Raw genomic sequence first — 26,254 nt, forward strand, 5'->3', positions numbered from 1 at the left:
AGCTTCAGTTTCTTCTTCAATTTCGTTTTCGCTACCTGCCTCTACACTACAACCATCCGTTTCAATACATGCGTAATCTGTTGAATCGCTTAAGCCGCTGAAATCCGAGTCTGAATCCGAGCTAATGTCGCTACAGCTTGCTGTTCTTTCCGCCATGTTTGTTTGAGTTGGCTTCACTATGTGACGTCACAGGAAAATGGACGGGTGTATATAAAGATGGTTAAAATCAGGCACTTTGAAGCTTTTTTTTAGGGATATTGCGTGATGGGTAAAATTTTGAAAAAAACTTCGAAAAATATAATAAGCCACTGGGAACTGATTTTTAATGGTTTTAACCCTTCTGAAATTGTGATAATGTTCCTCTTTAAACTTTATTAGATTAGATAAGTGTAGAATTTTTCATAGCCATTGTTTCTTCCTCCTGTTGGAGCGTTTTTGTGTTAATACATTTTATAGCATATACGGCGCCAATTATAGTTCGTCTTTGTTTTTCCTCCTTTGAAGTGATTTTCGGTTGTTCCTATTTTTTGGAACCTTTTTCGCCGACTAGTTTTTGTTAATATAGATATTGTATTACCTTGACTCTGGAGGTGAAAGGAAGCTGTCAAAATAAAAGCCTGTCGAAATATTCCCTATTCTGCATCTGAGTCCTATCCTTTTGACCAAGCCTGACAGAGAGAGAGAGAAAGTGCGAATCTGGTAACAAATGGAGGAAGAATTCATTCCCAAGAAAAACAGCACGGGGTCCATCGTCCGGCGGTGGTTTGGCTTCAAGCGGGAATATGTTCAACATTTACGCGGCAAAAGCGTTGCCACAAAAAGTAGCAGCACTGTTAATGTAGCATCATTTGAAAAGTCACCCGCTAGAGAATGAAGAGTGCTTGAACCTCCGCATGTCAACATCTCCGGCCGGTGCCACACCCACAAAATGCCGAGGCAACAATTTCCATTTGTGTCCATTTGTATACTATAAGCAGTCTGTCCATTCACATAATTTAAATGTACTGTATGTCCATTCAAATACATGCAATGTAAACGGCACGCTGTTCTCTCACATGCAGTATAGGCCCATTTTACACGTGTTGTCCATTCACGATACACATAATGTCTACATCTGTATGTCCCTTCACACAATGTAAACTGCAGTCTGTTCTTTCACATTCAGTATACACATCCTGTACTCATGTTAGTCTATTTGCATACACGTGTTGACACTTGTGTGTCCACTCTAATGCTAGTCTGTCTATTCACATAATACACATAATTTAAAGGCCTGTCCATTCAAATGCACACAATGTAAAAAAAACGATGCGCTGTTCTTTCACATACGGTATAAACATCCTGTGCACGTGTTAGTCTATTTGCATACATGTGTTGACACTTGTGTGTCCACTCAAATACTAGTCTGTCTATTCACATAATACATATAATTTAAAGGCCTGTCCATTCAAATACACACAATGTAAAAAATGATGTGCTGTTCTTTCACATAGAGTATAAATATCCTGTGCACGTGTTAGTCTATTTGCATACACATGTCGACACTTGTGTGTCCACTCAAATATTAGTCTGTCTATTCACATAATTTAAATGTCTGTTCATTCAAATACACACAATGTAAAAAATGATGCGCTGTTCTTTCACATACAGTGTAAACATCCTGTACACAGGTTAGTCTATTTGCATACATGTGACGACACTTGTGTGTCCACTTAAATGCTAGTCTGTCTATTCACATAATGCACGTAATTAAAAATGCCTGTCAATTCAAATACACACAATGTAAAAAAACGATGCGCTGTTCTTTCACATACAGTATAAACATCCTGTGCACGTGTTAGTCTATTTGCATACATGTGTCGACACTTGTGTCCACTCTAATATTAGTCGGTCTATTCACATAATTTAAATGCCTGTCAATTCAAATACACACAATGTAAAAGGCGCTGTTTCACATGCAGCCTGGACATATTGTACACGCGTTGGTCCATTCACGATACAAATAATGTCTCCATCTGTATGTCCCTTCACACACTGCAACCTGTTCCTTTACACATAGCACAAACATATTGTACACATCTTGGTCCATATACACACTAATGCCAATACTTGCCTGCCCATTCACATATTACATGCGATTTAGACAGTCGGTCCTTTTACTTACTGTAAACACAATGTAAACATCTGTCGCTCCATTGACGTACTGCAAACATCTCACTGTCCAATCCAAAACACGTTAAATGTCCTTTCACACACAATGCACTTAGCACGCAAACATTTGTAGGTCCATTTGCGTAACCACATACAATACTTGAAGGATATGATGCAATAATATGTAGGGGTGTGACGATACACAAAAATGTCGGTTCGGTACGTGCCTCGGTTTAGAGGTCACGGTTCGGTTCATTTTTGGTACAGTAAGAGAACAACAAAATATACATTTTTGGGTTATTTATTTACCAAATTTGTAAACAATGGCTTTATCCTTTTAACATTGGGAACACTATAATAATTCTGCCCACGTTAATCAACATTAAACTGCCTCAAGTTGTTGCTCAGATTAAATAAAATGACAAAACTTTTCTTCTACATATAAAAAGTGCATCATTAAACAGTTTCAAGTCAACTCATCATGCTTAATTTATGACAGCATTTGGGAAGCCTGTAGTTGATTTATTATGTAAATGTTATATTTTTATCAACATGTGATAGCAGGGACCCTGCCATTCAAAACTAGGCTGCTCCATTACTAATGATTCATGTAACTATAGCTGAAAAAATAGTAATAGGAGAGACTATTCATCCCTGAACACCATGGAGTTCATGTAGGCTTAATGATGCACTTACATGATTATATCAACTATCAGAGACAGAAACTCTTCATTTAGCATAATGTCCTTTTTTGCTGCTTCAACACAGCTCAATCAACACAGAAAAAGGTCAAGTGAAATAACAGACAGACAGGGCTTTGCTGTCCGTAACACACACACACACACACACACACACACACACACACACACACACACACACACACACACACACACACACACAGCAAAATGAGCTAACGTTACGCTAAAAGCTAATTAGCCTTCACCTCAAGCCAGGACTGCGAGCGAGCTGAGCTGCCTTTTATATTTCTAGAAGGTCAACGGGCTCATAGTGATGTTACTAGTAGTTTACTGGGAGGTGTTTATTATCATTTGGGGAGAGTCCGCTGCCTGATGATTACCTGCTAAACGCTAAGCACTGACTACATGCGCTCTGAATACGCACAGCTGATTGGCTGTTACCGCTCTGTTTGTAACCAATCAGATGGTTGTGTGGGTGGGACAATGCTGGGTGCTGTGTACTGACAGAGACAGGCAGAAGGAAGCAGAGCAGCTTGTTAAGACTTTAGCTTAGGCGACTACTTAATATGTCCGTGTGGAAACTCGTTCGGTATACCTCCGAACCGAACCCACCGTACCGAAACGGTTCAATACAAATACACGTACCGTTACACCCCTAATAATAGATATCATGGTTGAGGTGGAAGTGTGTCACACTCAGATACCCACAGCGTTGTGGAAACGTGGGGGAAGTTGACTCCATGACTCAGCAATGAAGCGCTCGCTTCTCCACCTCCTTCATATTAGTGCCACACACACACACACACACACACACACACACACACACACACACACACACACACACACACACACACACACACACACACACACACACACACACACACACACACACACACACACACACACACACACACACACACACCTGTTGTGTAGACTGCTTGTGTCGCCATCAAACACAAGTGCTGACTCACACCGTCCTAATTAGAATGAAATGGAATTTAATTAACCTCCTTTCGAAAATGACGCCGACGAGCGGCGGGCTATGCCGACTGACCTGCACAGGTGTTGCTGTGTGTGTGTGTGTGTGTGTGTGTGTGTGTGTGTGTGTGTGTGTGTGTGTGTGTGTGTGTGTGTGTGTGTGACGTCTGTGGAGTTGAGAAAACTGTCCATCGCAGCAGAGATGGAGTCAAATGTGGGCCACTAGTGATCTGGAGGTGTGACACCCTCTGGATTAGAGGTGAGCGAGTGTGACACACACACACACACACACACACACACACACACACACACACACACACACACACACACACACACACACACACACACACACACACACACACACACACACACACACTTTGTAAAAATGGAGGAATATCTGCAGTTGCGCCTCAGGCTGTGGTATCCTCACAATGACCAGCGACCACAAAAAGACACGCGTGTCATCTCTCCATAGCAACCTTGCGGTGCTGCTCTATCCCCCCCCCTCATCCTGCGGTTCTGGCAGGAGGAGAAGTCTCTCTGCGGCCTCCACGGCAGACCCGATCGATACTGCAGAGACCTCCATGATCACTCCCTCCGCTGCAGGGAAAAAAATCCGCAAAAAGGGGTGGACCGTGTGTGTAGCAAAAAAAAAAAAAAAAAGGCGGTGGTAATAAGCAGCAGTGGAATCCTCTGGAAAAAGCAAGTGAGTTGTGTAACATGAAAGATGCATGCATGGTGCTGGTGTTGTGGAACGCTTGCATGCACGCAACATTTATCTCATCTCATTTTTTAACGGGCTCTCTTTAAAGAACGTCCCATGATTGCACTTCAAATCTTGCACTTTTTCCCCCCTCGTATTTGATGGGACGTTCACGAACGAATCGGGCCTTTTGAATGGCTCTTTTATAAGAACCCATTCCCACCTGTGAGCAGTTTTGTTTTTTTGTGCACATGCAGACATCGTGTCGGAAATTGCCCACGTTACTAGAAAATGAGGAATACCGTCAATTCCGGACTATAAGCGGCGACTTTTTTCCTACACTTTGCACCCTGCGGCTTATAAAACGGAGCAGCTAACTTATGGATTTTTCTTCGCAAAAGTAAAAAAAAAACACTGTGGGGGAGAGGTGGAGTCAGCGCTGCTTGCAGGAGGAAAAGTCACCATCGCTGTCCATGGTACTGAGGACGAGCACCATCGGGCAGGGGCGGGGCATGTGCTGACGGCGAGACACAGCTGGCAGGGGATTACATTTCACAGGTGGTACGTGTTAATCTAATCATCTGTTGTCTTTAACAGTAAGCAACCGGAAGCAGAGGAGGGAGGAGGTTCCGGACGTGGCTGAAAAGTCACGTTCTAGGAGAGAAAACTGTTGTTGGAAAGAAAACATTTTGATTAAAACCTGCACGCTGGGCTCTTGTGCCGTGTCTGCAGTGGAGCTGCTGGGAGGCCACTTCCACAGACAAATAAGTGAAGTGAATTATATTTACCGTATTTTTCGGACTATAAGTCGCTCCGGAGTATAAGTCGCACCGGCCAAAAATGCATAATAAAGAAGGAAAAAACATATATAAGTCGCACTGGAGTATAAGTCGCATCTTTTGGGGGAAATGTATTTGATAAAAGCCAACAGCAAGAATAGACATTTGAAAGGCAATTTAAAATAAATCAAGAATAGTGAACAACAGGCTGAATAAGTGTACGTTATATGAGGCATAAATAACCAACTGGTATGTTAACGTAACATATTATGGTAAGAGTCATTCAAATAACTATAACATATAGAACATGCTATACGTTTATCAAACAATCTGTCACTCCTAATCGCTAAATCCCATGAAATCTTATACGTCAAGTCCGGGGGTCGGCAACCTGCGGCTCTAGAGCCGCATGCGGCTTTTTAGCGCCACCCTAGTGGCTCTGGAGCTTTTTAAAAAATGTATGAAAAATGGAAAAAGATGAGGGGAAAAAATTTTTTTTTTTGTTTTAATATGGTTTCTGTAGGAAGACAAACATGACACAAACCTCCCTAATTGTTATAAATCACACTGTTTATATTAAACATGCTTCACTTATTCGAGTATTTGGCAAGCGCTGTTTTGTCCTACTAATTTTGGCGGTCCTTGAACTCACCATAGTTTGTTTACATGTATAACTTTCTCCGACTTTCTAGGACGTGTTTTATGCCACTTCTTTTTCTGTCTCATTTTGTCCACCAAATGTTTAATGTTGTGCGTGAATGCACAAAGGTGAGTTTTGTTGATGTTATTTACTTGTGTGGAGTGCTAATCGGACATATTTGGTCACTGCAAGACTGCAAGCTAATCGATGCTAACATGCTATTTATGCCACATTTGTAGCTATATTTGAGCTCATTTAGTTTCCTTTAAGTCCTCTTAATTCAATTTATATCTCATGACACACTATCTGTATGTAATATGGCTTTTCATTTTTTGCGGCTCCAGACAGATTTGTTTTTGTATTTTTGGTCCAATATGGCTCCTTCAACATTTAGGGTTGCCGGCCCCTGGTCTAGTCTCTTACGTGAATGACATAAATAATATTATTTGATATTTTACGCTAATGTGTTCATCATTTCACACATAAGTCGCTCCTGAGTATAGTCCGAAAACTACGGTACTAGAAAATGAGGAATACCGTCAATTCCGTACTATAAGCGGCGACATTTTTCCTACACTTTGAACCCTGCGGCTTATAAAACGGAGCAGCTAATTTATGGATTTTTCTTCGCAAAAGTAAAAAAAAGAAGAAAAAAAACCGCAAAGACACTGGGGGGAGGAAAAGTCACTGCCGCTGTCCATGGTACTGAGGACGAGCACCATCGGGCAGGGGCGGGGCATGTGCTGACGGCGAGACACAGCTGGCAGGTGATTAGATTTCACAGGTGGTACGTGTTAATCTAATCATCGGTTGTCTTTAACTGTAAGCGGCCGGGAGCAGAGGAGGGAGGAGGTTACGGACGTGGCTGAAAAGTCACGTTCTAGGAGAGAAAACATTTTGATTAAAACCTTGTTGAACCTGCACGCTGGGCTCTTGTGCCGTGTCTGCAGACACTAAATAGGTGAAGTGAATTATATTTATATAGCGCTTTTCTCTAGTGACTCACAGCGCTTTTACATAGAGAAATCCAATTTCTAAGCTACATTTAAACAAGTGTGGGTGGCACTGGGAGCAGGTGGGTAAAGTGTCTTGCCCAAGGACACAACGGCAGTGACTAGGATGGCGGAAGCGGGGATCGAACTTGGAACCCTCAAGTTGCTGGCACGGCCACTCTACCATCCGAGCTACACCGCATAGGTGTGCTATGGCCCTATCTTTTCCACGATTCCGCACATTGCAGGTGCTGCAGTGCCCTTCTGTTTAGACTGAGCTTTCAACCGGAAGTACAAGTGTTGTTCAGTATTCAAGCCGTCCGTAGCGTCTCTACTTGTATGGATTCTTCATTCATCATTCCAAGCAACGTTTGGAAGTTTTACAATATAACTAAAACAATTCTTACTTACTAAACCGTCCCATGTGTGACTTCTGTAAGACTGTTTTCATGCATATTTGTACGTGCTATCGTAATGTAATGAAGCTAGCGTCGCCAACACGTTGACGAGTGTCTTTGTTGGTATTATTAACTTACAATGGCATTCTTTTTGTATTGTTTCAGTTTTAGACATTCACCGTGGAGTTACTGAGTCTGCTTAGCTGATTAGAGAGCTCACTTCCGCAGCTAGCGGGTCCATGACCATGACTTCTGTTTTGTTTGATCAGCCATTTTACTGCCGCGTTACAGGCACCATTTGGAAACAATTAAGTGAGAGAAAAGTGGATCGTGAGATCGACAGGTGGACCGATGCAGGGTCTGCAGTGATGCAGAAGAAGGAGCTGAGCCGGAAGGCAAAGCTCTTAATTTACCGGTCGATCTACGTTCCTATCCTCATCTCTATGAGCTTTGGATTATGACCGAAAGGACAAGATCACAGGTACAAGAAATGAGTTTCCTCCGCTCTCCCTGAGAGATAGGGTGAGAAGCTATGAATGCCCCCCTAGGGAGATGTTTAGGGCACGTCTGACTGGTAGGAGGCCACGGGGAAGACCCAGGACACGTTTGGGAAGACTGTGTCTCCCGGCTGGCCTGGGAACGTCAATGGATGAAGTGGCTGGGCAGAGGGAATTCTGGGCTTCTCTGCTTAGGCTGCTGCCCCCGCGACCCGACCTCGGATACTGCAGGTGACCAGTACTACAGGAGGAGACAGAGGGGTGTGTGGCCACCTGAGTGAATTTAGAGCAAATTATTGACAATAAGTGTCATTTTTATTCTTAAATTATTTCTAAAAAAAGGGCTCCAGCAAAATGAGAACTTTTCTCCTGCGGGGCAAAAGGTGCTTATTATTTATCTACTTGACTAATTGTGTGAATGCGCCAAAACATTCACACGCATGTGGTTTTCTACACCAAGATTCATATATTGCTTCTTCTTCTTCTCCAGATTTTGGCGCGCTCGACCTTCCACATTTTTCACCCCATTCAAACTGTTCCAACTTCAAACTGTTCAGCCTATTCGGGAATCGCGGGCATTCCCTTGACAAATTCCCAAAATTCCCAGATTTCCGGGACATTTTTCCCATTTAAAATGAGTTGGCCATTTTTCAAAATGTCACCATTTGCACATTTTTCAACCTATTCAAAGCATTCCACCTTCAGCATATTCCACTCATCCTGCACATTCAAACTATCCTTTTTGCCAAGTTCAAAACAATTCCAGGAATTCCCCAAATTCACATTTTTTTCCAAATGCATTTTTCTTGGTAACTACTCCTTCCACAGTGGAGTGTCCGCCCTGATACGGGTAGGTTGTGAGTTCAAACCCCGGCCGAGTCATACCAAAGTGTCACGATCCGTGGTTCGGATCATGTTTTTTGTTATGTTCTGTTAGTTTTAGACTCCATTAGTTCCTGTTTTTGTGCACCCTTGTTTGTTTTAGTTACCATGGCGACTTATGATTTTCACCTGCCTCTGGTGTTCGGGACGCGCACCTGTTTCCAATCTAGAGACATTATTTAAGCCTGCCTTTGCCAGTCAGTCATGCCTGGACTACGTAAGTCTTGTTTATTTCATGCCACAGTTTCATAAGTTCTTTATGTCCATAGTCGATGCTAAGTGTTAGCTTTTGGCTCCAAGTCCGATCAGCGCATTGTGCCTTCGCCTTGTTTTCCGTTTTTTTTGTACCCTTTGAGTTTTGAAAAATAAATATGTTCCTACCTGCACGCCGGAATAGTCCGTTTGCATCCTGGGAGAACAAACCTCGCAGCAAGCTGCGACCCCCCCCCCGCCGTGACAGAAAGACTATAAAAATGGGAGCCATTACCGCCCTGCTTGGCACTCAGCATCAAGGGTTGGATTTGGGGGTTAAATCACCAAAATGATTCCTGGGCGCAGCCACCGATGCTGCTCACTGCTCCCCTCACCTCCCAGAGGGTGATCAAGGGGATGGGTCAAATGCAGAGAATAATTTTGCCACACCTAGTGTGTGTGTGACAATCAACGGTACCGTATTTTCCGCATTATAAGGCGCACCTAAAAACCACAAATTTTCTCAAAAGCTGACAGTGCGCCTTATAACCCGGTGCGCTTTATATATGGATAAATATTAAGATTCATTTTCATAAAGTTTCGGTCTCGCAACTTCGGTAAACAGCCGCCATCTTTTTTCCCGGTAGAACAGGAAGCGCTTCTTCTTCTACGCAAGCAACCGCCAAGGTAAGCACCCGCCCCCATAGAACAGGAAGCGCTTCTTCTTCTACTGTAAGCAACCACCCGCCCGCGTAGAAGAAGAAAAAGCGCGCGGATATCACCGTACGTTTCATTTCCTTTGTGTGTTTACATCTGTAAAGACCACAAAATGGCTCCTACTAAGCGACAGGTATCCGGTTCATGAAAAGACGCAATCTCTCCATCCGCACACGGATTACTATTTCACAGCAACTGATATTCCTGTGAACCGCACTGTGGATACAACGGGAGCACGTACGGTGAATATTCGCACCACAGGGAATGAGAAGTCATCCTTCACTGTGGTTCTAGCTTGCCATGCTAATGGCCAGAAACTTCCACCCATGGTGATATTCAAAAGGAAGACCTTGCCAAAAGAGACCTTTCCAGCCGGCGTCATCATAAAAGCTAACTCGAAGGGATGGATGAAGAAAAGATGAGCGAGTGGTTAAGGTAAGTTTAAGTTTACGCGAAGAGGCCGGGTGGCTTTTTTCACGCAGCTCTGTCCATGTTGATATACGTATGTTTGTGATTGCACATTTGCGTACATTTTGGGAGTGAACAGAGTTGTTAGAACGCTGGTTTTTAATATATTATTAAAGTTTGACTGACCTATCTGACTGTTTTTTTGACATTCCTTTAGCGCAGTTAGATGCGGCTTACAACACGGGGCGGCTTATAGGTGGACAAAGTTTTGAAATATGCCGTTCATTGAAGGCGCGGCTTATAAACCAGGGCGCCTTATGGTGCGGAAAATACGGTACTTTAACTTTAACTTAAATTTTTCAACCCACTTTAACCGTTCCACCGTCAAAACATTCCTCTTAATCAGGACAAAAAACCAAAGTTGTTTTTTTAACTGGAAAAATTCCCGGTTTTCCCGAAATTCCACAATACCATTTCCCAATTAAAAATGTTACTACTTCAACATTTATCGACCGATTTGAAAAATTCCAAAACCAACCATTCAACCAACCAACTCATTCTGAACGTTCACATTTTTTAGCAATTCCAAATTCCCCCTTTTCCCAAAACTCCCATTGAAATGAGTGGAACATTTTTCCAAGTTCCACAACTCCCACATTCTTCATCCGATTCCAACCATTCCAACCTCAAAATATTCATCCTGTTCAGGAATCGTCAACAATATTCAACAATTATAAAAAAAAATCCCGGATTTCGGAGGATTCCCAATTTTTAGGGACATTTTCAGCCGATTCAAACCATTCCACCTTCAACACATTCAATTCATCCTGGAAATTCAAACAACCATTTTCCCACGTTCAACACATTGGGTTTTTTCTAACCTTATTTCCAACCTTCAACAGTGTGAGGACTCCTTTCACATTTTTCAACCGTTCCACTGTCAAAACATTCCTCTTAATCAGGACAAAAAAACAAGTTGGTTTAAGGACTTGACAAATTCCCTGTTTTCCCGAAATTCAATATTCATCATCATCAGCCGTCCACTGCTGGACGAAAGCCTCAGCATAGTGAACGATCTCTAGCTGCTCCCTGCCACTGCACTGTTCCCCAATATTTGTCTATTTCATCTCGCCATCTCACTCTCTGTCTTCCTCTATTTCTGCTCCCATCCATGGGTCTCCATGATGTCATTAGGGAAGTCCATCTATTATCTGTTCTCCTACTGACACGTCCAGCCCACTTCCACTTACTTCATTTGATAGTTCTCATAATGTCTTGGACTTGCGTTTGTTTTCTCACCCATTCATTTGTTTTTCTGTCTTTATATGTGATTCCGAGCATATTTCTTTCCATGTTGTGTTGTGCTGCTGCTATTTTCTTTTCCATTTTATTTGACAATGCGCAGGTTTCAGCTCCATATGTCGTGGTTGGTAACACGCATTGATTAAAGACCTTTCTTTTTAGGCTTAACGGTATTTCTCCTCTCATGTATCTCTTGTTGCTCAGTTTTCATACTTGCCAACCCTCCCGAATTTTCCGGGAGACTCCCGAAATTCAGCGCCTCTCCCGAAAACCTCCCGGGACAAATATTCTCCCGAAAATCTCCCGATTTTCAGCCAGAGCTGGAAGCCACGCCCCCTCCAGCTCCATGCGGACCTGAGTGAGGACAGCCTTTTTTCATGACGGGAGGACAACAGGGTGACAAGAACTAAATCATCCAGACTAGAGATAAATTGTATTATTATGTTTATCTTACCTAAAAATAAATACATTTATTAATTAAAAAATAAAAAATAAAAAATACATTTTTACTATATTTTGCTAAAAACATCAAAATTGTATTTTTATTTGCATTTTTTCGTGACTCCTTATTACATCCAGCCATAGAATTATACATTAAAATAAACATATTTGAAATAATTGATTTTAAATTATCATAATAATTCATTTAAAATGACCATATTTAATTATTAATTAAATATGCTTGTTTATCAACAACTTTAGCATTTTATTCATTACATTTTGAAACTCTTAGAAGCCAAGTTATGTTATATTCCTTAATATTTATTTATGCAAGTTTGAAGTATCAATTATCTAAACACAGTTTTGTTTGCATATTTTCAGGATGTAGATATATATATATATATATATATATATATATATATATATATATATATATATATGTATGAAATACTTGACTTGGTGAATTCTAGCTGTCAATATACTCCTCCCCTCTTAACCACGCCCCCAACCAGGCCCCGCCCCACCCCGACCACGCCCCCACCCCCCACCTCCCGAAATCTGAGGTCTCAAGGTTGGCAAGTATGTCAGTTTTCCATATTGGCACCAGCCCAATCTGATTCTCCTCCCTATCTCCTGTTCTTGACTCTTTTCTTTAAGGCTAAATCTCTGCCCCAGATAGATGTATTCATTAACTTCATTTCCATTAACAGTCACAGGTCTATGAGGTACCATGGAATTTGCCATAACTTTTGTTTTCTTCATATTCATTTTCAATCCACAACATTTGCAAGGTCTTTAAGCATATCTTCCACTTCAGAGCGAAATATGCGAAATATTACCATTTTTCAATTAAAAAACTGTTACTACTTCAACATTTCTTGACCGATTTAAACAATTCCAACACCAGCCAATTCAGCTCATTCAGGAAATTCATGCTCCTAATCTTTTTTTTTTTTTAAATCGCACTTTTCCCGAAATTCCCAAATTTCCAGGAAGTTCATTGGACATTTTTGCAAGAACCACAATTCATACATTTTTCAACCTGTTCAAACCATTGCAACCTCGGCACATTCCACTCACCCTGGACAATGAAACTAACACTTTCCCAAGTTCCAAACCAAATTCCGATTGTCCTGTCAATTCGAACTCTTCAACATTCAAAACATTCAAACTATTCTTACATTCATACTACATTCTGTCAGCATTCACACGCAATTCCTTCATGTAGTTATTGATATTTGAAATAGTAAGTACTGTGTTCAGATTATATATGCTGATGTAAGCATGTTGTAGTAAATAAAAATACAAACAAAAGACAGATACTGATACACGTTAAAATGCCAATGTGGGGGGGGGGGGGGCGTGGCCTGCGGACCTGCAGCGAAGTGGGGTGTGCCAGGACCGGCTTCGAGATCAGCGACAGGTGCGTAGATGACCCAGCTGAGAGTGTTTGTCTGATCACCTGTCGCTCTGTTAAAGGCAGCAGTCGGGAAGGAGAGAGGAGAGTTGTTGTTGATGGTGAGAGTGGGAGCAGAGACTGAAGAGAAACCAGTCGTGTGCTCACTTGAGAGAAAAGATTTTGCACTTTTATTGTAAAATAAAACAGTGTTGTCAACCTGGAAGAGCCTGGCATGTCGGTAATTGGTGGTCCGAAGAACCCGGAGGAGCAAGGCCTCCACAGCCAAATATCGGCGCTGATCTCTACATAAGACTAATATTTGTGTAAATTAAATTTGTGTCAATTAAATGATTCTGATCCACATCTTATCTTAAACACTAAAAAAAAAATATAACAAGCCGACTCGTTTGAAGATTCATCTCTCGCTCCTTGACGTAATAGGTTTTATCATCACACAACTACAATGGCTGTAACTCCACATGGTTTGTCCATTCACACCAAAACCATCCGCACTCAAATACACCCGTCTGTCCGTTCATATAATGCAGGGGTGCTCATTACGTCGATCGCGAGCTACCGGTCGATCTCGGAGGGTGTGTCAGTCGATCACCAGCCAGGCATTAAAAAAATAAGCGATCATAAATCTTCACTATGACGTCACTTTCGTCACTTGATTGACATTCACGGCACCCGAGGGTCTTCTGAGATGACGCTGGCTGCTGCCAGCTCATTAAAATTACCGACTGGAAGGCGAGAAACACTTTATTTCAACAGACTCTGGCGCCGTACCTGTCGTCAAAACTCCAAAGACCGACTGAACAGTTGCACAGTTGCGCTACCAAAATAAGAGTCTCAGAAAGCTGGCGTGCACAAGCTAGCAAGCTACGGAGTTTGCCGACACTGTATTTCTTGTAAAGTGTATACAAAGGAGTACGGAAGCTGGACAAACAAGATGTCAAAAACCAACCACTTTCATGTGGTATTGGACAGAAAGGAGGACTTTTTTCTCCTCCATTCGAATATGCGGACGTTTTTAGCACCACTGTCTGATTCCAATCAATGCAAGTCATCACAATCAGGTGATACACCAACTTATATTCTTGTCTTCATGAAAGAAAGGAATCTATATGTGTTAAACATGCCTGTATTATCTTTAAACACTTTTAACGTATTAACAATATTAACTATATGCTTGCATTATCTTTAAACACCTTTAACTTATTAACAATATTAACTAAATGTGTTAAACATGCTTGTATTATCATTAAACACCTTTAACTTGTTAACAATATTAACTATATGTGTTAAACATGCTTGTATTATCTTTAAACACCTTTAACTTATTAATAATATTAACTATATGTATTAAACATGCTTGTATTATCATTAAACACCTTTAACTTGTTAACAATATTAACTATATGTATTAAACATGCTTGTATTATCTTTAAACACCTTTAACTTGTTAACAATATTAACTATATGTATTAAACATACTTGTATTATCATTAAACACCTTTAATTTATTAACAATATTAACTATATGTATTAAACATTCTTGCATTATCATTAAACACCTTTAACTTGTTAACAAAAACATATATTTCATAAATAAGTAAATATAAATTATATATATGAATGAGGTAGATCCCCACAACTTGATCAATTGAAAAGTAGCTCGCCTGCAGAAAAAGTGTGAGCACCCCTGATATAATGTGTTGGCGTGTCTAAGTGCACACAGAGATGACAGAGCAGGACCTGGGAAAGAAGAGCCTGCGTCCTGGCTGCTCAGTACAACATAGCTAGGCTTGACAATAACATAAGAATGTTAAAAAGTAAGATTGTTCTATGGTTCACTTATTTTTACACTTGTATGACAGTTAATAATGTGACCTAAACATTCCCTGGCCACAGTTAACCCTACAACATATTTGTATTTCCATCAATTCCTGCGAAAAAAAAATGCTTCTAAACGTCTTGAGAGGGATTTAGTTCCACTTTGCTTCATGATCTTGGTCCCTAACGCAGACGGAACCATTCGGGAAGTCACGGGCCCTTGGTTTGGACTCACCGTCACGCCAAAGAAGTTGGTCTCGTTCATGACGTCCAGCACCATCTTGCCCACCTCGTGGTCGTCCACCGTGAAGTTGTGGTAGTGGTTTTGCCGTTGCTTGACCCGCAGCAGGTCCATGACCCGGGTCAAGGTCTTGGCGATGACCCAGATGCCGTCGTAGGCGAAGCCGTGGAATTTGCTGGGCTCCACCCCTTTCTGGCGAAGCTCCCGGCTGTACTCCCTCTCGTACTCCTTTGGCGTCTGCAACAGGGGGCCATGACATCTTGTTAGAACAATTGTTTGTCATCAAAAAAAACTTTGTGTTGAAATGAGTTCCAGGCAAAAGGACAGGGGCTGTCTTTGAGGCCTACCAAGAGTAAGGCTCGTAAAACTCCACTGTGTAAGGGGGAAAGCCACATGTAGGGTTTTCTGTTTTCTCTCATGTTTGGTAATCAACAGAAGGATGTTGTTCTGGCCCAAGGACTTCAAAGCGGAGAGATGACAAGATCTGCCCAATTTCCAGACGAACTCTTTTTGAACTATTTTACGAACTCTTTTTGAACTATTTTATGGAACTCTTTTTGAACTATTTTACGAACCTTTGTCCTTTGGAAGCAGTGGTGGCCATGTGGTCGGGGAGGGTCCAAAATAAAAGAAGGAGGCATGCCATCTTTTGGCAGAGAGTGCTGGAGATTGTAGAAGGATACAATGTCCGGGCGACTCTCCTCAATACAGGTATATTGAGTCCAAATTGAATTCTGTCTCTGTTTAATTCTTTGCCTCTTGTCTTGTTTAATAGATGTCATCAGTGTTTGAACCTGACACATCTCCTTTCATTTAGTTCAACTTCTTTTAGCTTTACAAATTGTAGTTTAGTTAGTACTACTTTTCCCTAAGCTTTGAACTCTGCAGCTTATAAAACGGTGTGGCTAATTTGTGGATTTTTCTTCGCTAACGGCCATGTTTTGTATTCAATAGTTTTCATTAAACTCAAGCAGAGACACTGAAAATGTGTTATTGTTTGTGCCATGGCGCCATCTTTTGGACGAGTTCGCTCACTGCAGGTGCTGCGGGTTGAAAATGTACTTTCTGTTCCAATGCCCTGAACTGGAAGTAAAACCGCCTGTAGCGTTTCCGTTTTCTTCATCACACCAAGCAACGTTTGTTAAGTTTTTACAATAAAACTAAAACTATCCATACTTACTGTTAGAATAATTTTATCTAAGTTATCACAAAAGGTTTGTAAAACTCCACTGTGTAGGGGGGAAGCAATATGAAGGTGTTCTGTTTTCTTTCATGTATTGTAATCAACAGAAAGATATTGTTTTAACCCAAGGACTACAAAGCGGAGAGAAGGCAGGATCTGCCCAAGTTCCAGACACCACTTTTTTGAAGTCTTTTACGAACCTCTTTTTTGAAGTCTTTTACAAACCTTTCTTTGAACTGTTTTACGACCTTTTCTGTGAAGTGTTTACAACCCTTTTTTTTTTAACTGGCCTTGTAACCAAATGTAACGCTGTTTACGACCCACGTCCCTTTGGAAGCAGCTGTTGCCATGTGGTCAGGGGAAGTCCAAACAAAGGTGGAGGCGTACAATCTGCGGGTTGAAAATGTACTTCCTGTTTCAATGCCCTGAACTGGAAGTAAAACCGACCATAGCGTTTCTGTTTTCTTCATCACACCAAGCAACGTTTGTTAAGTTTTTACAATAAAACTAAAACTATCCATACTTACTAAACCGTGGAGGAGTGTTTTCATGCATATTTGTATGTGCTATCGTAATCAAGCTAGCCTCGTTAGCATGAGCAAATATGCTAACACGTTTATGAGTTTCACAAATTCCTCAGTAAATTCACCAAATTGTCACCGTGGAGATATTGAGTCTGTTTAGCTGATTGGAGAGCTAGCTTGCGCAGCAAGTGGGTCTATGACGGTGACTTCTGTTTTGTTTGATCAGCCATTTTACTGCCGTGTTACAAACACCGTTTGGAAACAATTAAGGTATGTAAATAAACATTTACAAAATATTTCTGTGTAAATAACTCATTTCACAAAGGGGCTTATAGTCCGGTATGACAAATATATGAACAAATATTTCTTCTTCTAAAATTTAGTGGGTGCGGCTTATATCCCGGTGTGCTCTAAAATCCGGTACTTCTTAAATACAACTTCTGCTTTGTATTTAATGAATATTTAAGCCTACTACGCTACTGTATTCTAATGTTGGTTGTGGAGAGCCAAGTGTTTCCTGAGGTGGTGAAATAAGTTCGAGAACCACAGACTAAGACTGTTATAGGTCAAAATAAATGAGTGACAAAAGAAAAGAAAATATTTGCTAAGACAAAATATTTCACGCTTGGACTGCTGGTGCTCTTTTCAGTCTGGCAGCCATAATTATCTGCAGCGTAAATACCAACAGGAGTGAAAGTTGGAGAGCAAAATATCAAAATCACGCCTGACTGCGTTTCTTATTTACCGCGTCTTTGCTACTTGAGGGTTGGGGAGCCGTGGGGCATGTGAAACATTTCCTGTCCTCTCGTCTCCACACCACAATATTCAACTAGCAACCCCCGAACATAGCGTCACCTTGGCAGCGGATTCTCAACACGAGCGGTGCGTTTGACATATAGAGGATCTTTGACTGCTTGTGGTTTGATGAATGAAGTATGGAATCGTGACATGTTGAAGTTTCCTGGTCAGAGTTTGGAGGCGGGGCTCACCCTGCCCGAGATGCCTTTGATCTGGCGAGCGCTGAGCGGCTCAAAGTCGACGCTGATGTAACCTTCCATGGCGACCAGCAGCTTCTTGGTGGTGCAGTTGGTGCTGTTGGCTTGTTCCCACCAGTTGCCCTGGTACCAGCCAGGAATGATCCACTGGTACTTGCTGCCAAACATGTTCAGGTTGTACGCCTGATGAGGGAAGAAACATTAGTAGGAGTATCATTATTCATATCACATACCTATATGTATGTACAGTATGTATATACATGTATGTATATATGTATGTAAATATGTATATGTAAGTATATATGTATATTTGTCTATATGTATGTATATATGTATGTGTATGTGTATATGTGTATGTATATTTGTATATATGTATGTATATGTAAGTATATTTGTATATATGTATGTATATATGTACTGTATGTATGTATTAATGTATGCATGTATGTATAAACAGTATGTATGTATGTGTGTGTGTGCGTACATATGTACTTTATGTATATACTGTATATAAGTATGAATGTACAGGTAAAAGCCAGTAAATTAGAATATTTTGAAAAACTTGATTTATTTCAGTAATTGCATTCAAAATGTGTAACTTGTACATTTTATTTATTCATTGCACACAGACTGATGCATTCAAATGTTTATTTCATTTAATTTTGATGATTTGAAGTGGCAACAAATGAAAATCCAAAATTCCATGTGTCACAAAATTAGAATATTACTTAAGGCTAATACAAAAAAGGGATTTTTAGAAATGTTGGCCAACTGAAAAGTATGAAAATGAAAAATATGAGCATGTACAATACTCAATACTTGGTTGGAGCTCCTTTTGCCTCAATTACTGCGTTAATGCGGCGTGGCATGGAGTCGATGAGTTTTTGGCACTGCTCAGGTGTTATGAGAGCCCAGGTTGCTCTGATAGTGGCCTTCAACTCTTCTGCGTTTTTGGGTCTGGCATTCTGCATCTTCCTTTTCACAATACCCCACAGATTTTCTATGGGGCTAAGGTCAGGGGAGTTGGCGGGCCAATTTAGAACAGAAATACCATGGTCCGTAAACCAGGCACGGGTAGATTTTGCGCTGTGTGCAGGCGCCAAGTCCTGTTGGAACTTGAAATCTCCATCTCCATAGAGCAGGTCAGCAGCAGGAAGCATGAAGTGCTCTAAAACTTTCTGGTAGACGGCTGCGTTGACCCTGGATCTCAGGAAACAGAGTGGACCGATACCAGCAGATGACATGGCACCCCAAACCATCACTGATGGTGGAAACTTTACACTAGACTTCAGGCAACGTGGATCCTGTGCCTCTCCTGTCTTCCTCCAGACTCTGGGACCTCGATTTCCAAAGGAAATGCAAACCAAACCAACCCAAACCATCAGTGATGGTTTGGGGTGCCATGTCATCTGCTGGTGTCGGTCCACTCTGTTTCCTGAGATCCAGGGTCAACGCAGCCGTCTACCAGCAAGTTTTAGAGCACTTCATGCTTCCTGCTGCTGACCTGCTCTATGGAGATGGAGATTTCAAGTTCCAACAGGACTTGGCGCCTGCACACAGCGCAAAATCTACCCGTGCCTGGTTTATGGACCATGGTATTTCTGTTCTAAATTGGCCCGCCAACTCCCCTGACCTTAGCCCCATAGAAAATCTGTGGGGTATTGTGAAAAGGAAGATGCAGAATGCCAGACCCAAAAACGCAGAAGAGTTGAAGGCCACTATCAGAGCAACCTGGGCTCTCATAACACCTGAGCAGTGCCAGAAACTCATCGACTCCATGCCACGCCGCATTAACGCAGTAATTGAGGCAAAAGGAGCTCCAACCAAGTATTGAGTATTGTACATGCTCATATTTTTCATTTTCATACTTTTCAGTTGGCCAACATTTCTAAAAATCCCTTTTTTGTATTAGCCTTAAGTAATATTCTAATTTTGTGACACACGGAATTTTGGATTTTCATTTGTTGCCACTTCAAATCATCAAAATTAAATGAAATAAACATTTGAATGCATCAGTCTGTGTGCAATGAATAAATATAATGTACAAGTTACACCTTTTGAATGCAATTACTGAAATAAATCAAGTTTTTCAAAATATTCTAATTTACTGGCTTTTACCTGTATATATGTATGTATATTTGTATATATGTATGTATATATGTACTGTATGTATGTATTAATGTATGCATGTATGTGTAAACAGTATGCATGTATGTATATGTGTGTGTACATATGTACTTTATGTATATACTGTATATAAGTATGTATGTATATATGTATATTTGTATATATGTATGTATATATGTACTGTATGTATGTATTAATGTATGCATGTATATATAAACAGTATGTATGTATGTATGTATGTGTATGTGTGCGTATATATGTACTTTATGTATATACTGTATATAAGTATGTATGTATATATGTATGTATACGTATGTATGTATGTATGAGTGTGTGTATATATGTACTTTATGTATGTACTGTATATAAATATGTATGTATACATGTATGTATATGTAAGTATGCATATTTGTATAAATGTATGTATATATGTACTGTATGTATGTATTAATGTATGCATGTATGTATAAACAGTATGTATGTATGTGTGTGCGTATATATGTACTTTTTGTATATACTGTATATAAGTATATATGTATATATATATATATGTATATATGTATATATGAACTTTATGTATGTACTGTATATAAGTATGGATATATACATGTATGTATATATATATATATGTATGCATGTATGTATGTATGCATGCATGTATCTATATATGTATATGCATGTATATTTGTATATATGTATATATATGTGTGTATGTATGTATATATGTACTGTATGTAAGTATTAATGTATGCATGTATGTATGTATAAACAGTATGTATGTATGTGTGTGTGCGTATATATGTACTTTTTGTATATACTGTATATAAGTATATATATATATATGTATGTATATATGTATGTGCGTATATATGTACTTTATGTATGTACTGTATATAAGTATGTATGTATACATGTATATATACGTATGTATGTATATATATATGTATGCATGTATGTATGTATGTATGCATGCATGTATCTATATATGTATATGCATGTATATTTGTATATGTATGTATATTTGTATATATATGTATATTTGTATATATGTATGTATATATGTACTGTATGTATGTATGTATTAATGTATGCATGTATTTATAAACAGTATGTATGTATGCGGTATGTATATATGTACTGTATGTACAGTGTATGTATACATATGTATGTATATGTGTATATGTATGTATGTATGTATATTTGTATATATGTACTGTATGTATGTATGTATGTATGTATAAACAGTATGTATGTATAATGTATGTACCGTATTTTTCGGACTATAAGTTGCAGTTTTTTTTCATAGTTTATAGACTTATATATGTTTTTTTCCTTCTTTATAATGCATTTTCGGCAGGTGCGATTTATACTCCGGTGCGACTTATACTCCGAAAAATATGGTATACATACATATATGTACTGTATGTATGTATATATGCATGTATGTATAAGCAGTGTGTATGTATTGTATATGTGTGTATATATGTACTGTATGTATGAATATATGTATGTATACGTGTGTATATATGTACTGTATGTATGTATGTATGTATGTATGTACTGGGGTGTGCAGAGAGGACTTACACAGCAGAAGACTTTAGAGGCCAAGTTCTCGTCAAACTGCCCGATGATAATTCTCACGTCATTGTCCTGAGAAAAGGAATACAAACATCTTTAAATCCAGAATATTTTTCAGCAAAAAATATGAACAATGAAGTTAGTCAGAAGAGCTCATGAGTTCACTTCAAAACTTGAACATGTTAAAAAACAGCAGTCCTGTCATATTTGACTAGTGTTTCTGCAGTAGGGCCTTCAAAACAGCAGAACGCTCCTGTTGTATAGAGGATCTTTGACTGGTATTTTTGCATCATGTTCTTAAAAGCATCATATTATTTCTGTCATATAGAGGATCTTTAAAAATATATTTTTTAAATAAGTCCTTAAAAAAGCAGAACACTCCTGTCATAATACGAGATATTTGACTAGTGTTTCTGCAGTAGGGCCTTCAAAACAGGAGAACATTCCTGTTTTGTAGAGGATCTTTGAGTAAAGTTTCTGAAAGAAATATTCAGAAACAGCAGCTAACACCTGTTATATAGAGGATCTTTGATCGTCATTTTTTAAATACTTCCTTAAAAAAGCAACAAGCTCCTAGGTGTTTAAAAACAGCAGAATGCTCCTGTCCTATTGAGGATCTTTGACTGGTATGTTTGCATTAGTTTCCTGTCATATAGAGGATCTATGATCGGCATTTCTGGAAAAAGTCATTAAAAACAGCAGATCGTTCCTTTCATATAGAGGATCTTTGACTAGCATTTGTGCAGTAGGGCCTTAAGAACAGCAGGACACTTCAGTTAAATAGAGGATCTTTGACTGCATTTTTGCAGTAGGGCATTGAAAACAGTGGACCATTCATGTTTTATAGTGAAATAAGTCATTAAAAACGGCAGAACGCCCCTGTCATATAGATGATCTTTGACTAGTGTTCCTGCAGTAAGTCTTTACAAGAACAGCAGAATGCTTCTATCATTTTGAGGATCTTTGACTATTGATTCTCAAAAAGGACTTTTAAACCAGAGCGTTCATGTCATTTAGAGGATCTTAGACTAGCATTTTGCAGCAGATTCATAAAAACTGCAGAGCACTCCAGTGATATACAGGATCTTTGATTTATGTTTTTGCAGTAGGTCTTAGAAACAGCCGAACACTCCTGTTTGATAAAGGAGCTTTGACTATAGTATGTCTGTAACACTAAATGGTCCCTAGTGTGTGAATGTAGTCTGTCTATCTGTGTTGGCCCTGTGATGAGGTGGCCACTTGTCCAGGGTGTACGACGCCTTCCGCCCGAATGCAGCTGAGATAGGCTCCAGCACCCCCTGCGACCCCGAAAGGGAATAGCAGTAGAAAATGGACGGATGAATGCAGTAGGTTCTTAAAAACAGCAGAATACTCATTTCATAATAGAAGATCTTTGCAAATCAATTTTTAGAAAGTAATCCTTTAAAGACAGCATAACACGCCTGTCATATAGATGATCTTTGACTTGTTTTTGAAGTAGGTCTTATAAAACAACAGAAAGCTCCTGTCTTATAGATGATCTTTGACTTGTGTTTTTGAAGGTCTTATAAAACAGCAGAAAGCTCTTGTCTTATAGATGATCTTTGATTCATGTTTTTGAAGTAGGTATTTTAAAACGGCAGAAAGCTCCTGTCATATAGATGATCTTTGATTCATGTTTTTGAAGTAGGTATTTTAAATCGGCAGAAAGCTCCTGTCATATAGATGATCTTTGAATCATGTTTTTGAAGTAGGTCTTTTAAAACGGCAGAAAGCTCCTGTCATATAGATGATCTTTGACTCATGTTTTTGAAGTAGGTCTTTTAAAACAGCAGAACGCTCCTGTCATACAGATGATCTTTGACCTGTGGTTTTGAAGTCGGCCTTATAAACAGCAGAATGCCCCTGTCATATAGATGATCTTTGATTCATGTTTTTGAAGTAGGTATTTTAAAACGGCAGAAAGCTCCTGTCATTTGGATGATCTTTGAATCATGTTTTTGAAGTAGGTCTTTTAAAACGGCAGAAAGCTCCTGTCATATAGATGATCTTTGATTCATGTTTTTGGAATAGGTCTTTTAAAACAGCAGAAAGCTCCTGTCATATAGATGATCTTTGACCTGTGGTTTTGAAGTCGGCCTTATAAACAGCAGAATGCCCCTGTCATATAGATGATATTTGATGTGTGTTTTTGAAGTAGGTATTTTAAAACAGCAGAAAGCTCCTGTCATATAGATGATCTTTGATTTGTGTTTTTGAAGTAGGTCTTTTAAAACAGCATAAATCTCCTGTCATATAGATGATCTTTGCCCTGTGTTTTTGAAGTAGGTCTTTTAAAAGAGCATAATGCCTCTGTCATATAGATGATCTTTGACCTGTGTTTTTGAAGTAGGTCTTTTAAAACGGCAGCAAGCTCCTGTCATATAGATGATCTTTGATCTGTGGTTTTGAAGTCAGCCTTTTAAAACAGCAGATTGCCCCTGTCACATAGATGATCTTTGATTTGTGTTTTTGAAGTAGGTCTTTTAAAACAGCAGAAATCTCCTGTCATATAGATGATCTTTGAGCTGTGTTTTTGAAGTAAGTCTTTTAAAACAGCAGAAATATCTTGTCATATAAATGATCTTTGACCTGTGTTTTTGAAGTAGGTCTTATAAACAGCAGTATGTTCCTGTCATATAATGTAGATGATCTTTGATTTGTATTTTTGAAGTAGGTTTTTTAAAACTGCAGAACGCCCGTGTCATACAGATGATCTTTGACTCATGTTTTTTTTAAATAGGTCTTTTAAAACAGCAGAAAGCTCCTGTCATATAGATGATCTTTGACTAAGGTTAAAGTTATAAACAAAATAAAGATAATGACTGGACAAGAAGTTCCAGCCCTCCAGTGTTTATTGTAATGTTGGAAAAATATGGACCCACAACATAAAAAGTGTTTGTCGTGACTTATATTTGTTGTCATTAAATCCAAACGTTCATTTAAGACATTGCACACAATTGTATGCGTGTTTGCTAACTGTGTGAGGAAACGTTGGTCCATTTGTGTTGTAAATCTTGTAAAACAAAAATCTTCCCATAAGAGTATAAAAAGTGGAGAATAAATGCTTTTTACATTTTGTGTGTCCGGCCCAGCAGGTCGGTCAGAATAAATCTTTGTAAATAATTTGACGATACTGCTGCACGACAACGTTTGTGTACACGCACACACACGACACACAAGCATGGAATCACAAATGTGATCCAATAAAAGTGACAAAGTTTGATGAATGCGCTCCAAGACAGGAGGCGACACGGAGAGCCGTACAAGTGTGAAGGAATGGCGACAGCGTTAACGATACAAAACCTCCACCTGCTTGCCTTTCATGACTTTCTTTGTGTACTCCGAGACGTAAAGCTTAATGAGTTGGATTGTGTGCTTAAAGTGCCACATAAACTCCTTTAATTGATGAGGAAACACGGCCTGCTAGCAACTAACCCGCCGCCTTCTTCTTTCTCACACTCGTCACAAAGCCTCCTTCCTGAGGCCATGGCCTATCACCCTCCATATGGCTATCCGGGCATCCCGCGACCATATATGGCCAGCTGCCATGTCGCGACCATATATGGCTATCCCGAGACCATATATGGCCATTCCGCGACCATATATGGCTATCCCGCGACCATATATGGCCAGCCGCCATGCCGCGACCATATATGGCCATCCCGTGACCATATATGGCCATCCGGCATACCACGACCATATATGGGGATCCCGCGACCTTATATGGCCATCTGGCATACCACGACCATATATGGCCATCGGGGATCCCGTGACCTTATTTGGCCATCGGGGATCCCGAGACCATATATGGCCATCGGGGATCCCGCGACCTTATTTGGCCATCGGGGATCCCGCGACCATATATGGCCATCGGGGAATCCCGTGACCTTATTTGGCCATCGGGGATACCGCGACCATATATGGCCATCGGGGATACCGCGACCATATATGGCCATCGGGGATCCCGCGACCTTATTTGGCCATCGGGGATCCCGCGACCATATATGGCCATCGGGGATCCCGTGACCTTATTTGGCCATCGGGAATCCCGCGACCATATATAGCCATCGGGGATACCGCGACCATATATGGCCATCGTAATCCCGCGACCATATATGGCCACCGGGGATCCCGCGACCATATATGGCCATCGGGGATCCCAAGACCATATATGGCCATCGGGAATCCCGAGACCATATATGGCCATCGGAGATCCCAAGACCATTTATGGCCATCGGGGATCCCAAGAATATATAATGCCATTGGAGATCCCGCGATTCATATTTGGCCATTCGGCATCCCGCGACCATATATGACCATCTGGCATCGCTGACCATATATGGCCGTTCGACATACCGCAACCATATATGGCTTACCGGCATCCCGCAACCATATATATGGGACGGCATGGCGCAGTGGGAGAGTGGCCGTGCGCGACCCGAGGGTCCCTGGTTCAATCCCCACCTAGTACCAACCTCGTCATGTCCGTTGTGTCCTGAGCAAGACACTTCACCCTTGCTCCTGATGGCTGCTGGTTAGCGCCTTGCATGGCAGCTCCCGCCATCAGTGTGT

The 26,254-nt window shown here is 40.3% G+C and overlaps 1 protein-coding gene across 4 annotated transcripts in view; it reads right to left on the bottom strand.

Moving 5' to 3' along the window:
* The window catches only part of gabbr2 (gamma-aminobutyric acid (GABA) B receptor, 2), a 381,082-nt gene that overhangs the window by 135,209 nt on the left and 219,619 nt on the right, over positions 1-26,254 (bottom strand). For all 4 annotated transcript variants that reach the window (XM_061931201.1, XM_061931198.1, XM_061931199.1 and 1 more), the window contains 3 exons: positions 21,668-21,733; positions 17,951-18,139; positions 15,249-15,491 (listed from right to left, as the gene is read on the bottom strand). In XM_061931201.1, the coding sequence (XP_061787185.1) occupies positions 15,249-15,491; positions 17,951-18,139; positions 21,668-21,733 (498 nt within the window). The remainder of the gene's footprint in view (positions 1-15,248; positions 15,492-17,950; positions 18,140-21,667; positions 21,734-26,254) is intronic.

This window comes from Nerophis lumbriciformis, linkage group LG37, assembly GCF_033978685.3.
Source record: "Nerophis lumbriciformis linkage group LG37, RoL_Nlum_v2.1, whole genome shotgun sequence".
NCBI classification, from domain to species: domain Eukaryota; kingdom Metazoa; phylum Chordata; class Actinopteri; order Syngnathiformes; family Syngnathidae; genus Nerophis; species Nerophis lumbriciformis.